Source organism: Mytilus galloprovincialis, chromosome 7 (assembly GCF_965363235.1).
Source record: "Mytilus galloprovincialis chromosome 7, xbMytGall1.hap1.1, whole genome shotgun sequence".
NCBI classification, from domain to species: domain Eukaryota; kingdom Metazoa; phylum Mollusca; class Bivalvia; order Mytilida; family Mytilidae; genus Mytilus; species Mytilus galloprovincialis.
The window spans coordinates 663,697-681,553 of NC_134844.1; the positions used below are offsets into that span (position 1 = coordinate 663,697).

General features: G+C 35.0%; 1 protein-coding gene and 1 long non-coding RNA gene across 2 annotated transcripts in view; one reads left to right on the forward strand and one right to left on the reverse strand.

The window, feature by feature from the left end:
• Window positions 1–1,685: 1,685 nt before the first annotated feature.
• LOC143082082 (uncharacterized) lies at window positions 1,686–13,969 on the reverse strand. The gene is made up of 3 exons (XR_012980268.1): window positions 13,770–13,969; window positions 12,523–12,630; window positions 1,686–1,848 (listed from the first exon to the last, which is right to left on the reverse strand). It is a non-coding gene; the product is annotated as an uncharacterized LOC143082082 (long non-coding RNA).
• Window positions 13,970–14,354: 385 nt separating this feature from the next.
• LOC143082084 (DNA topoisomerase 3-beta-1-like) overlaps window positions 14,355–17,857 on the forward strand; it is a 77,906-nt gene continuing 74,403 nt past the window's right edge. Inside the window, exon 1 of the mRNA XM_076257629.1 lies at window positions 14,355–14,659. Within this exon, the coding sequence (XP_076113744.1) occupies window positions 14,420–14,659 (240 nt within the window). The 5' untranslated portion in view covers window positions 14,355–14,419. The remainder of the gene's footprint in view (window positions 14,660–17,857) is intronic.

Sequence of the window (17,857 nt, forward strand, 5' to 3'; positions counted from 1 at the left end):
TCTCTTCGGTCAATTTGACTATGTGGGACATACAGATTTAGACCCAAACTTGTCTCTAATTGTTTCGTGATTATTGCAGATGTAAATCATACTATAAAATTGAGTATGGAAATGGGGAATGTGTAAAGGAGACAACAACCCGACCATAGAGCAGACAACAGCCGAAGGCCACCGATAGATCTTCAATGTAGCGAGAAACTCCCGCACACGGAGGTGTCCGTCAGCTGGCCCCTAAATAAATATGTATACTAGTTCAGTGATAATGGACGTCATACTAAGCTCCGAATTATACACAAGAAACTACAATTATAAATCATACAAGACTAACAAAGGTCAGAGGCTCCTAACTTGGGACAGGCGCAAAATTGCGGCGGGATTAAACATGTTTTTTGAGATCTCAACCCTCCCCTATACCTGTAGCCAATGTAGAAAAAACAAACGCGACACAATACGCACAGTAAAACTCAGTTTAAGAGAAGTCCGAGTCCGATGTCAGAATATGAAACAAAAGAAAATAAACAAAATGACAATAATACATAAATAACAACAGACTACTAGCAGTTATTGACATGCCAGAACCAGACCTTAATTAAACTGATTGAAAGATTATGTCTTCATCATATGAATATCAGGCACAATCCCTCCTGTTAGGGGTTTAGTATTATACCGTCATGAAATATACAACCCTCTTATTTACAATATCATTTGATCAACACCTATTTACAAGGGTCTATTTGATATGATTTTTCTCATTGTTGAAGGCTGTATGGTTGCATATAACTGCTTACATCCACTTTATTTGAACTTGAGTGGATACATGTAGGCGTCTCATTGGCAATCATACCACATCTCCGTATTTTTACAGTATTGTATCAGTACTGTTACCTAATAACAGGACAAAACAAGACAGCAATTTGACAAAACTAAAGACATACATACTTGATTTTACTTCTCTAAAGATATAAACAAAATTTTCATAGTTCGTATCTGAACATGTACACAGCCATGGGAATTTTAAGGGACTATATTTCAGTGTGCATATATTTAGTAGCTAATCTGGCTACTTCCTGTTTATCAGACCGGTACCTTAGAAAAGAATTGTGACAATATATCCAATCTTTTCAAAAACCAAAGACTAACGTCACTAGGAACAGCAGTTAGTTGTCATAGATACTCTAGATAGAAAGATAATCTGCCACTTTTATAAAAGGGACTACACATAGTTTTTGAAAGGGTATAATCGGTTTGTACCGAAATTACTTTCTTTAGTCCAGAAACTCATTTGTGCTAAATGGTAATCTCCACCCACATTTAGGACTGGTAGTTATTTGTAGTTTTTATCAACAGCTTGCACTTTTTCTAAATTATATTTGCTTCTTTTAAGACTGACCAAAACTGTTTTTTTACCATTGTGGTTTGATTAAGGTAGTGTATATCAAACAGCTGTTGGAAATATTTTGGACAACCCTCTTATTTACAATATCATTTGATCAACACCTAGTGGTCTTTGGTGGTATCTCGCATAACATTAATAAGGTCTTTTTTAAAAGGCAACTTGAAATTATTGGTCCCATATTTATGTGCTATAGCAAATGTATGGGCTGCTGATCTGCATATATGATAGCAATATATTCTTATGTTTTCAATGACCCCTTATTTCTTCACTCCACTTTATAAGATAGAAATAAATGTTATTCCATATTTTATTGGTTTTTTCAAAGGTATCATAATTTAGACATAAAGACAAAACTAAGCACAGTGAAAAAAGTCTACTCTGTCCTGTAAAGTTTGAGATGTTTTTGTTCTTCAATCTTTGTCACTTGTATGGAAACACTAAATCTTGATAACCTACAACAGAAATATTATCACTTTTATTTCAATTCAATTGTTGCAGTTATCATGCATGTAATAGAGAAAATGATAAATTAGACCAGATCTCCACATTAATAATATCAACACTAGAGGCTTCAATGAGCTTGTGTCACTTACATGATACTTTTATTTACAATTGATGCATGATACAGAAATTGTCCATACCAACCGTCAGTGTTTACCATACAATACAGTTCTTCTATACACTGTCTGTATACAGTATTTGTCGGATTTTGTCCATACCTATCGTCGATGTTTGACATAAAATACAATACTCCTATATACCGTATATCAACAGTATTTGTCTATACCTACCGTCGGTGGTTAACATACAATACAGTCCTCCTATATAGTACCGTCTATCAACAGTATTTGTCTATACCTACCGTCAGTGGTTAACATACGATATAGTACTCTTTTGCACCGCCCATCAACAGTATTTGTCTATACCTACCGTCGGTGGTTAACATGCAATAAAGTGCTCCTATATACCGTCTATCAACAGTATTTGTCTATACCTACCGTCGGTGGTCAACATACAATATAGTGCTCCCATAAACCGTCTATCAACAGTATTTGTCTATACCTACTGTCGGTAGTTAACATACAATATAGTGCGCCTATATACCATCTATCAACAGTATATGTCTATACCTACCGTCGGTGGTTAACATACAATATAGTGCTCCCATATACAGTCTATTAACAGTATTTGTCTATACCTACCGTCGGTAGTTAACATACAATATAGTGCTCATATATACCGTGTATCAACAGTATGTGTCTATACCTACTGTCGGTAGTTAACATACAATATAGTGCTCCTATATACTGTCTATCAACAGTATTTGTCTATACCTACCGTCGGTAGTTAACATACAATATAGTGCTCCTATATACCATCTATCAACAGTATTTGTCTATACCTACCGTCGGTGATTAACATACGATATAGTGCTATTACATATACCGTCTATCAAGAGTTTTAGTCTTTACCTACTGTTGGTAGTTAACATACAATATAGTGCTCCTATATACCGTCTATCAACAGTATTTGTCTATACCTACTGGCGGTGGTTAACATACAATATAGTGCTCCTATATACCGTCTATCAACAGAATTTGTCTATACCTACCGTCGGTGGTTAACATACAATATAGTGCTCCCATAAACCGTCTATCAACAGTATTTGTCTATACCTACCGTCAGTGGTTAACATACGATATAGTACTCTTTTGCACCGCCCATCAACAGTATTTGTCTATACCTACCGTCGGTGGTTAACATGCAATAAAGTGCTCCTATATACCGTCTATCAACAGTATTTGTCTATACCTACCGTCGGTGGTTAACATACAATATAGTGCTCCCATAAACCGTCTATCAACAGTATTTGTCTATACCTACCGTCGGTGGTTAACATGCAATAAAGTGCTCCTATATACCGTCTATCAACAGTATTTGTCTATACCTACCGTCGGTGGTTAACATACAATATAGTGCTCCCATAAACCGTCTATCAACAGTATTTGTCTATACCTACTGTCGGTAGTTAACATACAATATAGTGCGCCTATATACCATCTATCAACAGTATATGTCTATACCTACCGTCGGTGGTTAACATACAATATAGTGCTCCCATATACAGTCTATTAACAGTATTTGTCTATACCTACCGTCGGTAGTTAACATACAATATAGTGCTCATATATACCGTGTATCAACAGTATGTGTCTATACCTACTGTCGGTAGTTAACATACAATATAGTGCTCCTATATACTGTCTATCAACAGTATTTGTCTATACCTACCGTCGGTAGTTAACATACAATATAGTGCTCCTATATACCATCTATCAACAGTATTTGTCTATACCTACCGTCGGTGATTAACATACGATATAGTGCTATTACATATACCGTCTATCAAGAGTTTTAGTCTTTACCTACTGTTGGTAGTTAACATACAATATAGTGCTCCTATATACCGTCTATCAACAGTATTTGTCTATACCTACTGGCGGTGGTTAACATACAATATAGTGCTCCTATATACCGTCTATCAACAGAATTTGTCTATACCTACCGTCGGTGGTTAACATACAATATAGTGCTCCCATAAACCGTCTATCAACAGTATTTGTCTATACCTACTGTCGGTAGTTAACATACAATATAGTGCTTCTATATACCGTCTATCAACAGTATTTGTCTATACCTACCGTCGGTAGTTAACATACAATATAGTGCTCCTATATACCGTGTATCAACAGTATGTGTCTATACCTACTGTCGGTAGTTAACATACAATATAGTGCTCCTATATACTGTCTATCAACAGTATTTGTCTATACCTACCGTCGGTAGTTAACATACAATATAGTGCTCCTATATACCATCTATCAACAGTATTTGTCTATACCTACCGTCGGTGATTAACATACGATATAGTGCTATTACATATACAGTCTATCAAGAGTTTTAGTCTTTACCTACTGTTGGTAGTTAACATACAATATAGTGCTCCTATATACCGTCTATCAACAGTATTTGTCTATACCTACTGGCGGTGGTTAACATACAATATAGTGCTCCTATATACCGTCTATCAACAGAATTTGTCTATACCTACCGTCGGTGGTTAACATACAATATAGTGCTCCCATAAACCGTCTATCAACAGTATTTGTCTATACCTACCGTCAGTGGTTAACATACGATATAGTACTCTTTTGCACCGCCCATCAACAGTATTTGTCTATACCTACCGTCGGTGGTTAACATGCAATAAAGTGCTCCTATATACCGTCTATCAACAGTATTTGTCTATACCTACCGTCGGTGGTTAACATACAATATAGTGCTCCCATAAACCGTCTATCAACAGTATTTGTCTATACCTACTGTCGGTAGTTAACATACAATATAGTGCGCCTATATACCATCTATCAACAGTATATGTCTATACCTACCGTCGGTGGTTAACATACAATATAGTGCTCCCATATACAGTCTATTAACAGTATTTGTCTATACCTACCGTCGGTAGTTAACATACAATATAGTGCTCATATATACCGTGTATCAACAGTATGTGTCTATACCTACTGTCGGTAGTTAACATACAATATAGTGCTCCTATATACTGTCTATCAACAGTATTTGTCTATACCTACCGTCGGTAGTTAACATACAATATAGTGCTCCTATATACCATCTATCAACAGTATTTGTCTATACCTACCGTCGGTGATTAACATACGATATAGTGCTATTACATATACCGTCTATCAAGAGTTTTAGTCTTTACCTACTGTTGGTAGTTAACATACAATATAGTGCTCCTATATACCGTCTATCAACAGTATTTGTCTATACCTACTGGCGGTGGTTAACATACAATATAGTGCTCCTATATACCGTCTATCAACAGAATTTGTCTATACCTACCGTCGGTGGTTAACATACAATATAGTGCTCCCATAAACCGTCTATCAACAGTATTTGTCTATACCTACTGTCGGTAGTTAACATACAATATAGTGCTTCTATATACCGTCTATCAACAGTATTTGTCTATACCTACCGTCGGTAGTTAACATACAATATAGTGCTCCTATATACCGTGTATCAACAGTATGTGTCTATACCTACTGTCGGTAGTTAACATACAATATAGTGCTCCTATATACTGTCTATCAACAGTATTTGTCTATACCTACCGTCGGTAGTTAACATACAATATAGTGCTCCTATATACCATCTATCAACAGTATTTGTCTATACCTACCGTCGGTGATTAACATACGATATAGTGCTATTACATATACAGTCTATCAAGAGTTTTAGTCTTTACCTACTGTTGGTAGTTAACATACAATATAGTGCTCCTATATACCGTCTATCAACAGTATTTGTCTATACCTACTGGCGGTGGTTAACATACAATATAGTGCTCCTATATACCGTCTATCAACAGAATTTGTCTATACGTACCGTCGGTGGTTAACATACAATATAGTGCTCCCATAAACCGTCTATCAACAGTATTTGTCTATACCTACTGTCGGTAGTTAACATACAATATAGTGCTCCTATATACCATCTATCAACAGTATTTGTCTATACCTACCGTCGGTAGTTAACATACAATATAGTGCTCCTATATACCATCTATCAACAGTATTTGTCTATACTTACCGTCGGTGGTTAACATACAATATAGTGCTCCTATATACCGTCTATCAACAGAATTTGTCTATACCTACCGTCGGTGGTTAACATACAATATAGTGCTCCCACAAACCGTCTATCAACAGTATTTGTCTATACCTACTGTCGGTAGTTAACATACAATATAGTGCTCCTATATACCATCTATCAACAGTATTTGTCTATACCTACCGTCGGTAGTTAACATACAATATAGTGCTCCTATATACCATCTATCAACAGTATTTGTCTATACTTACCGTCGGTGGTTAACATACAATATAGTGCTCCTATATACCGTCTATCAACAGAATTTGTCTATACCTACCGTCGGTGGTTAACATACAATATAGTGCTCCCATAAACCGTCTATCAACAGTATTTGTCTATACCTACTGTCGGTAGTTAACATACAATATAGTGCTCCTATATACCATCTATCAACAGTATTTGTCTATACCTACCGTCGGTAGTTAACATACAATATAGTGCTCCTATATACCATCTATCAACAGTATTTGTCTATACCTACCGTCGGTGGTTAACATACAATATAGTGCTCCCATAAACCGTCTATCAACAGTATTTGTCTATACCTACTGTCGGTAGTTAACATACAATATAGTGATCCTATATACCATCTATCAACAGTAAATGTCTATACCTACCGTCGGTGGTTAACATACAATATAATGCTCCTATATACCGTCTATCAACAGTATTTGTCTATACATGTACCTACTGTCGGTAGTTAACATACAATATAGTGATCCTATATACCATCTATCAACAGTAAATGTCTATACCTACCGTCGGTGGTTAACATACAATATAATGCTCCTATATACCATCTATCAACAGTATTTGTCTATACCTACCGTCGGTGGTTAACATACAATATAGTGCTCCTACAATGTATATACCGTCTATCAACAGTATTTGTCTATACCTACCGTCGGTGACTCGGTGGTTAACATACAACATAGTGCTCCCATATACCGTCTATCAACAGTATTTGTCTATACCCACCGTCGGTAGTTAACATACAATATAGTGCTCCTATATACCATCTATCAACAGTATTTGTCTATACCTACCGTCGGTGATTAACATACGATATAGTGCTATTACATATACCGTCTATCAAGAGTTTTAGTCTTTACCTACTGTTGGTAGTTAACATACAATATAGTGCTCCTATATACCGTCTATCAACAGTATTTGTCTATACCTACTGTCGGTGGTTAACATACAATATAGTGCTCCTATATACCGTCTATCAAGAGTTTTAGTCTATACCTACTGTTGGTAGTTAACATACAATATAGTGCTCCTATATACCGTCTATCAACAGTATTTGTCTATACCTACCGTCGGTGGTTAACATGCAATATAGTCCTCCTATATACTATCTATCAACAGTATTTGTCTATACCTACCGTTGGTAGTTAACATGCCATACAGTACTCCTATATATCGTCAATCAACAGTATTTGTCTGTACCTACCGTCGGTGGTTAACATGCCATACAGTACTCCTATATACCGTATATCAACAGTACCTGTCTATACCTACCATCGGTGGTTAACAAGCATTATAGTACTCCTATATACCGTCTATCAATACTATTTTTCTCTACCTACCGTCGGTGGTTAACATATAATACAGTGCACCTATATACCGTCTATTATCAGTATTTTTCTAAACCTACCATCGGTGGTTAACATGCAATATAGTGCTCCTATATACCGTCTATCAACACTATGTTTCTAACCTCTTTCTATACCAACCGTCGGTGGTTAACATGCAATACAGTGCACCTATATACCGTCTATCAACAGTATTTGTCTATACCTACCGTCGGTAGTTAACATACAATATAGTGCTCCTATATACCGTGTATCAACAGTATGTGTCTATACCTACTGTCGGTAGTTAACATACAATATAGTGCTCCTATATACTGTCTTTCAACAGTATTTGTCTATACCTACCGTCGGTAGTTAACATACAATATAGTGCTCCTATATACCGTCTATCAACAGTATTTGTCTATACCTACCGTCGGTAGTTAACATACAATATAGTGCTCCTTTTTACCGTCTATCAACAGAATTTGTCTATACCTACCGTCGGTGGTTAACATACAATATAGTGCTCCCACAAACCGTCTATCAACAGTATTTGTCTATACCTACTGTCGGTAGTTAACATACAATATAGTGCTCCTATATACCATCTATCAACAGTATTTGTCTATACCTACCGTCGGTAGTTAACATACAATATAGTGCTCCTATATACCATCTATCAACAGTATTTGTCTATACTTACCGTCGGTGGTTAACATACAATATAGTGCTCCTATATACCGTCTATCAACAGAATTTGTCTATACCTACCGTCGGTGGTTAACATACAATATAGTGCTCCCATAAACCGTCTATCAACAGTATTTGTCTATACCTACTGTCGGTAGTTAACATACAATATAGTGCTCCTATATACCATCTATCAACAGTATTTGTCTATACCTACCGTCGGTAGTTAACATACAATATAGTGCTCCTATATACCATCTATCAACAGTATTTGTCTATACCTACCGTCGGTGGTTAACATACAATATAGTGCTCCCATAAACCGTCTATCAACAGTATTTGTCTATACCTACTGTCGGTAGTTAACATACAATATAGTGATCCTATATACCATCTATCAACAGTAAATGTCTATACCTACCGTCGGTGGTTAACATACATATAATGCTCCTATATACCGTCTATCAACAGTATTTGTCTATACATGTACCTACTGTCGGTAGTTAACATACAATATAGTGATCCTATATACCATCTATCAACAGTAAATGTCTATACCTACCGTCGGTGGTTAACATACAATATAATGCTCCTATATACCATCTATCAACAGTATTTGTCTATACCTACCGTCGGTGGTTAACATACAATATAGTGCTCCTACAATGTATATACCGTCTATCAACAGTATTTGTCTATACCTACCGTCGGTGACTCGGTGGTTAACATACAACATAGTGCTCCCATATACCGTCTATCAACAGTATTTGTCTATACCCACCGTCGGTAGTTAACATACAATATAGTGCTCCTATATACCATCTATCAACAGTATTTGTCTATACCTACCGTCGGTGATTAACATACGATATAGTGCTATTACATATACCGTCTATCAAGAGTTTTAGTCTTTACCTACTGTTGGTAGTTAACATACAATATAGTGCTCCTATATACCGTCTATCAACAGTATTTGTCTATACCTACTGTCGGTGGTTAACATACAATATAGTGCTCCTATATACCGTCTATCAAGAGTTTTAGTCTATACCTACTGTTGGTAGTTAACATACAATATAGTGCTCCTATATACCGTCTATCAACAGTATTTGTCTATACCTACCGTCGGTGGTTAACATGCAATATAGTCCTCCTATATACTATCTATCAACAGTATTTGTCTATACCTACCGTTGGTAGTTAACATGCCATACAGTACTCCTATATATCGTCAATCAACAGTATTTGTCTGTACCTACCGTCGGTGGTTAACATGCCATACAGTACTCCTATATACCGTATATCAACAGTACCTGTCTATACCTACCATCGGTGGTTAACAAGCATTATAGTACTCCTATATACCGTCTATCAATACTATTTTTCTCTACCTACCGTCGGTGGTTAACATATAATACAGTGCACCTATATACCGTCTATTATCAGTATTTTTCTAAACCTACCATCGGTGGTTAACATGCAATATAGTGCTCCTATATACCGTCTATCAACACTATGTTTCTAACCTCTTTCTATACCAACCGTCGGTGGTTAACATGCAATACAGTGCACCTATATACCGTCTATCAACAGTATTTGTCTATACCTACCGTCGGTAGTTAACATACAATATAGTGCTCCTATATACCGTGTATCAACAGTATGTGTCTATACCTACTGTCGGTAGTTAACATACAATATAGTGCTCCTATATACTGTCTTTCAACAGTATTTGTCTATACCTACCGTCGGTAGTTAACATACAATATAGTGCTCCTATATACCGTCTATCAACAGTATTTGTCTATACCTACCGTCGGTAGTTAACATACAATATAGTGCTCCTTTTTACCGTCTATCAACAGTATTTGTCTATACCTACCGTCGGTGGTTAACATACAATATAGTGCTCCTATATACCGTCTATCAACAGAATTTGTCTATACCTACCGTCGGTGGTTAACATACAATATAGTGCTCCCATAAACCGTCTATCAACAGTATTTGTCTATACCTACTGTCGGTAGTTAACATACAATATAGTGCTCCTATATACCATCTATCAACAGTATATGTCTATACCTACCGTCGGTGGTTAACATACAATATAGTGCTCCAATATACCGTCTATCAACAGTATTTGTCTATACCTACCGTCGGTAGTTAACATACAATATAGTGCTCCTATATACCGTGTATCAACAGTATGTGTCTATACCTACTGTCGGTAGTTAACATATAATATAGTGCTCCTATATACTGTCTATCAACAGTATTTGTCTATACCTACCGTCGGTAGTTAACATACAATATAGTGCTCCTATATACCATCTATCAACAGTATTTGTCTATACCTACCGTCGATGGTTAACATACAATATAGTGCTCCTATATACCGTCTATCAACAGTATTTGTCTATACCTACTGTTGGTAGTTAACATACAATATAGTGCTCCTATATACCGTTTATCAACAGTATTTGTCTATACCTACCGTCGCTGGTTAACATACAATATAGTGCTCTTTGATACCGTCTATCAACAGTATTTGTCTATACCTACTGTCGGTAGTGGCTCCTATATACCGTCTATCACCAGTATTTGTCTATACCTACCGTCGGTGGTTAACATAAGATATAGTGCTCCTATATACCGTCTATCAACAGTATTTGCTATACCTACCGTCAGTGGTTAACATACAATATAGTGCTCCTATATACCGTCTATCACCAGTATTTGTCTATACCTACCGTCGGTGGTTAACATACAATATAGTGCTCCCATATACCGTCTATCAACAGTATTTGTCTATACCTAGTGTCGGTAGTTAACATACAATATACATGTAGTGCTCCTATATACCGTCTATCAACATACAATTTAGTGCTCCTATATACCGTCTATCACCAGTATTTGTCTATACCTACCGTCGGTGGTTAACATGGAATATAGTGCTCCTATATACCGTCTATCAACAGTATTTGTTTATACCTACTGGCGGAGGTTAACATAGAATATAGTGCTCCTATATACCAAGAGGGATAACGGATCTGCATCTAGAATTTATCATGCTGCCCTTTTTTGGATTTTTAAAATTCTTGTTATCCCTCAATTTTTACAATCATCCCAAATAATACAACAGTAGTCAATTAGGGGCAGAACACCCATTGTATTATGTTTTCTTGCAGTTATATAAAAAAAAATGTATTTAAGAAAGATGGTATATTCTGGATGATATATTAGCACAACCTTGGTCAATTTGATTTCTACAGTTACTTAGTGGGCTGTCAATTTTGAAACTAATATTTTTTCACATGAAGAATTTTGTAATACTTTAATTTATTATCAAGTTTGGTTGAAAAGTCTGAATAGTTTCTGCTTTGTTCCAGTAATCAAAGATTTTGTTTCATTTGCATCTATGAACATGTTATTCATTTTACACCACTCTTCAACCCTGTACAAATCTTCTTGAACATCATCATTTATATTTTCTAGATGTTTCCCCCTGATTTATGAATAGTGGTGTCATCAGCATATACAACGATATAGGTCTGTTTCACAATTTTTAATGCATAAGGGAAGGTCATTTATAAATAGCACAAACAATAGAGGACAAGGTATAGAACATTGGGGAACACCAAATTTTACATGTTGTTGTTCAGAGTTAACATTACAAATGTATACCTTTTGTTATTCAGGTACGACTTAAAAAAAACTAACAGTAGTCTCACTAAATCCATACATGTCGAGCTTTAAACAAAGAAAGTCATATTCTACCAAATCAAAAGCTTTTTTTTTAAATCTTAATAAAATTGCTAGGTTTAAATTACCATCTTTCATTTCTTGCAACCATGTGTCAATGATATTAAATAAATGTCAAGCTCAATCCAGTATATATTCCAAGTTATGGACAAATGATAATGCTATTAAAAATACCAAATCATAACCAGTGCTTTTCTCTTTTTCTGTTTACAGTATATGACTAGGTAATAATGATTACTTTTTTCAACTATTTTCATACTTTTTTGTTTCCTCTGCTTTTGTATCAAGGGCATAATTGTTTATGGCAAACTAAGCATCTGCATAATCAAACTATTCCTAACTATACTCTACCTCAAATTCTGGAAACTGCAAAATTTTTGTCATAGCAGTCTTATGGTAGCTGAACTATTTCTATTTTTTGTAAATCTGGATTAATAAGTCTTTTGTCACATTCTGGGGCTATAGAAAAAAAAACATTACAGAATTATCAAAATTATGTGTGTATAATGTTTGTGTACAGTCATTCAACTAAAAAAGGACAAAAATTATTTTTTTGTGTATAAATAAATAATTGTGATTTTAATGTCTTAATATTATAAAAAAAAACTTCAAAAGATTAAATTTAAATTATAATCTAAACATGAAAGAGCACATATAAATCAACCTTTTACTCAGATTTATATCTAAAACCAGTTATAACTAGCTATAATATCTTTGACTTCACAAATATCATCATCTAATTTTACAAATCAGTATTTATTTGGTGGCACTTCCTGCACACTAAGTATGTTATGCCTTAGGTTTAATTTTGATGCAATCACATTTCAGAAGGTACATGTCTTGAACTGTTTTAATGAATAAATTACAGTTTTAAACTCAGTTTAGGCTGACCTGAGGTCAATAGTCTTAAACAATGTCATCAAACTATCAGTTTTACTGTAATATATTGATATTGTGACATTTATGGGAAAGAGCATATGAGTTAGTCATATTGGTCAATACAATGGAAAGTTTATAGCTGAGACTACTATAACACTATGTGTTATACTAGTAGTCTCAGTTTATAACTATGTTAATGTCAATTATATACATGACATAATAATTAAATCATTTAAAAAACTATTCCAAAGATTTCTCTCAAATCATGTTTACATTTTTTTAGAGAAGAGTCTGTCTGAAATATATTCAGGGGTAGTCCAAATAATTATGACTTCTTAAAAAGCTATATTATGGGGAAAAATGGGGGGGGGGGGGGGGGGGGGGGTCTATTATGGTTTTTTTTCATACAGGAGGAAGACGTCAAAGCAAAAAAAAAACCAACAAAACAAAATAAAATAATAGCCTGTCAAGACGTCCTTATATCATAAAAATTTGGTCTAATTTTGGGATAATACATTTAACTTCCTTTGATGTCGGGGAGGGGATAAGTTTTGACGATTAATTATTCTTGAAACTAACAATAATTATTTCTTATTGTTACTTTGTTAAGCGAGCGAGATGTGTGGTTCTCGAGTTATTTAAAAAAAAAAGGGGGGGGGGGGTGGTGTTACTATATCAAATTTACCCAGTTTGGAGACAATAAATATTTAAAATCTAACCATAAACTCCAATGTTCCTGCTTTTTTTAGCAGAACAAACACGATGGCATTCTCGTCTCTGTTGTAATCAATAGTTAACTCATTTCTTCTTCCAGGTTATTTCTTAATCAATTATGATTATCAGCTGTCTATCAATTTACCATGTTTATGTTAAACTGGTCCGTAATTCCATCGTAGTGTATCGATAACTGAACACAACAAGGATCCAGTTTATTAAAACGTATATAATATACAAGGTTCCTGAGTCAGTAACCGTAACTATCACCGTGCTTTGTGCGCATGCGCAAGAAACACCAACAACAAGGATAAAACAGGGTATACAGTTCCGTAATTTCGTATATTTTTCTTATCTTCATACTAAAGAGCTCCAAAAGTAGGCGTGCTTAGGTGCACTGGGCGGGTCTAAAAACCAACTCTCGGTGGTTAACGTCTCTCGATGGTTAACTTTAAGTGCCTACCTTATCTTTACGGACCAAATAATCCTTGCACGGATAAGTCAGATTTATTTTAGGTCTATCGTCCTAGACGAGATTCGCCACGTTATTTTGTAATTCAATATGTCAGCGCCCATCAGTTAAAAGTTTGACACTTGATAAATGAAGAATATTTGTTTTTTTCTAGTGCCAGAGAAGTATATTTAAAACGTCAACATGAAGACCGTTCTGATGGTTGCTGAGAAACCGTCTCTAGCCCAGTCGATTGCTAAGCTTTTATCCAATGGGCAGATGAACAGTAGAAAAGGGTCAAATGGAGCTTGTTCTGTCCATGAATACAGAGGTGTTTTTCCTCCAACGGGAGAAAACGTGTTTTTCAAAATGACGTCTGTTTGTGGTCATGTATATGGTCTTGATTTTGTTGGAAAGTACAATAGCTGGGATAAGGTTGACCCGGTAAATTATTCAGGTTTCAGATGCATTATAAATTTAAGCTTTATTTAGAATCTGCAAGGTATACAAACATAGACAAACATAAGCTGTAATGAGCTTTTAAAATCGACATTCATGATTTAAGCCTTAGGCTTAGCTAACAGGGTTGTAGAAATCCTATGCCCTACTCACCAAACTCATACATTTTAGCACCCAGACAATTTTTTGCTTTAATGTGGACAAGTAAAAAATTATACCTTACATGCCTGACAAAGTTACAATTCAAACAATAATAAAGAGTTATTGCCAAAACTTATACATGATATAACAAAGTTTAATTTTATATATCGCAATGATGTTCGGGTAAAAGACCATAGCCCCACCGAACATAATATGAGGCAGGCATAACCTGTGAATGGGGACGAAGTCTGTATGTATTAATTTTTTTTACCTCAAACATGTAAAATAAAGGAAACGGAAATACCGTAACGTTCCCGATTTCGGTTTTGTGGTTAGGGATTTAGCTGTGACGTTGTTTAAGTTATGACGTCATATTCAATGTAAACAAAAGAAACGCTTCCATCAGGTAACGTTTTTTTTCAAATCAAACAATTATTAAAAATGAAATTGTATTGAGTTCCAATCTTATATTTTACTAGACTGATACATATAATTTTCTTTTCAAAGTCTCATGCAAACAAGACAGATTTCTGCGCAAATGCGGGAAAAACCGGAACAGGAACTAGATCTGAAAAAATAAGTTAACGATTTTGAGTTCATTACTAGAATGAAAAATTCGGGAAATTTTCCCGATTTTTTTTTTTTTTATTGATTTTTCTACCGTAATTGGGGACTTCGTCCCCATAATAAGGACGGGACACAATTATGAACAATTTCAAATGTTCGCCTTTTAAAATCATATTTATTTATCATTAATATGAGGCAAGCATTACCTGTAAATGGGGACGAAGTTTCTATGAATTATTTTTTTGTAACTTAAATAATTGTTAAAAAAAAGAAACAGAAATACCGTAACGTTTCCGACTTTGGTTCTGTTGTTAGGGATTTTAGTTGTGACGTTATTTAAGTTATGACGTCATATGCAATGTAAACAAGGAAACGCTATCATCAGGTAACGTTTTTTATATCAAGGAATTATTAAAAATGAAATTGGTATTGCGTCATCCTATTTTATACTAGACTGACAAATATATATTTTACTCAAAATTTCAAACAAACGAGACCGGAAAAAGGAAGTACATTGTAGATTTCTGCGCAGATGCAGGAATTCAAAACATGACATCAAAAAATGGAACAATTTTGAGTTCATTAGTACAATGAAAATTTCCGGAAAATATTCCCAATTTTTTTTTTTTTTATTGATTTTTTTACTGTTATTGGGGACTTTGTCCCCATATAAATAATATAAAAAGTTCTTTGAGTCTTAGTTTTGATAGAAATTTATTTAATATGAGGCAGGCATAACCTGTGAATGGGGACGAAGTCTGTATGTATTATTTTTTAAATTCAATCACGTTGATAAAAGAAACCGAAATACCGTACATAACATTCCCGATTTTGATTCTGTTGTTAGGGAATTAGCTGTGACGTTCTTTAAGTTATGACGTCATATTCGATGTAAACAAAAGAAACGCTTTCATCAGGTAGCGTTTTTTCATATCAAACAATTATTAAAATTGAATTTGTATTGAGATCCAATCTTATATTTTACTAGACTGATAAATATAAATTTTTTCCAAGTCTCATGCAAACAAGACAGATATCTGCGCAAAAGCGGAGAAAACCGGAACAGGAAGTAGATCTGAAAAAAAAAGTTAACGATTTTGAGTTCATTAGTAGAATGAAAAATTCGGGAAATTTTCCTGATTTTTTTTTTTTATTGATTTTATAAATAAAAACCCTATTAAAATTCTCTTGTTTTCATGATAAAATAATTCATGTGCTCTTGCATTTGTAAATGTTGATGATGATGACAAAATCGTTCTGAAAATGATAAGAACGACAATCTCCTCTGGAAATTATATGAAAAAAAAAACACATAAAGGTAAATGCATATTGCCTTCTTTTGTTAATATGAGGCAGGCATTACCTTTAAATGGAGACGAAGTCTGTATGATTTTTTTTTTTAAATCAAACATGTTAAAAAGAGAACAGAAAATACCACAACGTTTCAGATTTTGGTTCTGTTGTTAGGGATTTTAGTTGTGACATTCTTTAAGTTATGATGTCATATTCAATGTAAACAAAGAAATGCTGAGTGTCATCAGGTAACGTTTTTTTTTTTTAAACAAACAATTTTTATACGACCCCAAAAAAAATTTGGGATCGTATAATGGTATGATGTCTGCGTCGTTGTCATCCAAAGACACATTGGTTTCCAGATAATAACTTTAGTTAAAGTGAATAGATCTTCATGAAATTTCAGAAGGTTCAATACCACAAAAGAAAGGTTGGGATTGATTTTGGGGACAAAGGTCCCAACAGATTAGGAATTAGGCACCCTAAAGGGCCCAAAACCAAGCATTTTTCTAGTTTCAGGATAATAACTTGTGTAGAAGTATTTCAATTGCTCTGAAATTATACAGCAATGGTTAAAACCACAAGTAGAAGGTTTGGATTCATTTTAGGGGTTATGGGGCCAAAGTTTAGGAATTAAGGGTCAAAACAAGCATTTTTAAAGTCAGTGCTTTAAAGCCTGACTTTCAAGTCATGAGGTACAGGTACGCAACGTCCAACAAATCTATGTAGGGGGTCATTTGGCCAGAAATAGATCCGGAAATGTTCATTTTTCTCCTCTCCTTTTTAGCTCACCTGGCCCGAAGGGCCAAGTGAGCTTTTCTCATCACTTGGCGTCCGTCGTCCTGCGTCCGTCGTCGTTAACTTTTACAAAAATCTTCTCCTCTGAAACTGCTGGGCCAAATTAATCCAAACTTGGCCATAATCATCATTGGGGTATCTAGTTTAAAAATTGTGTGGCATGACCCCGCCAACCAACCAAGATGGCCGCCACGGCTAAAAATAGAACATAGGGGTAAAATGCAGTTTTTGGCTTATAACTCAAAAACCAAAGCATTTAGAGCAAATCTGACGTGGGGTGAAAATGTTCATCAGGTCAAGATCTAACTGCCCTGAAATTTTCAGATGAATCGGACAACCTGTTGTTGGGTTGCTGCCCCTGAATTGGTAATTTTAGGGAAATTT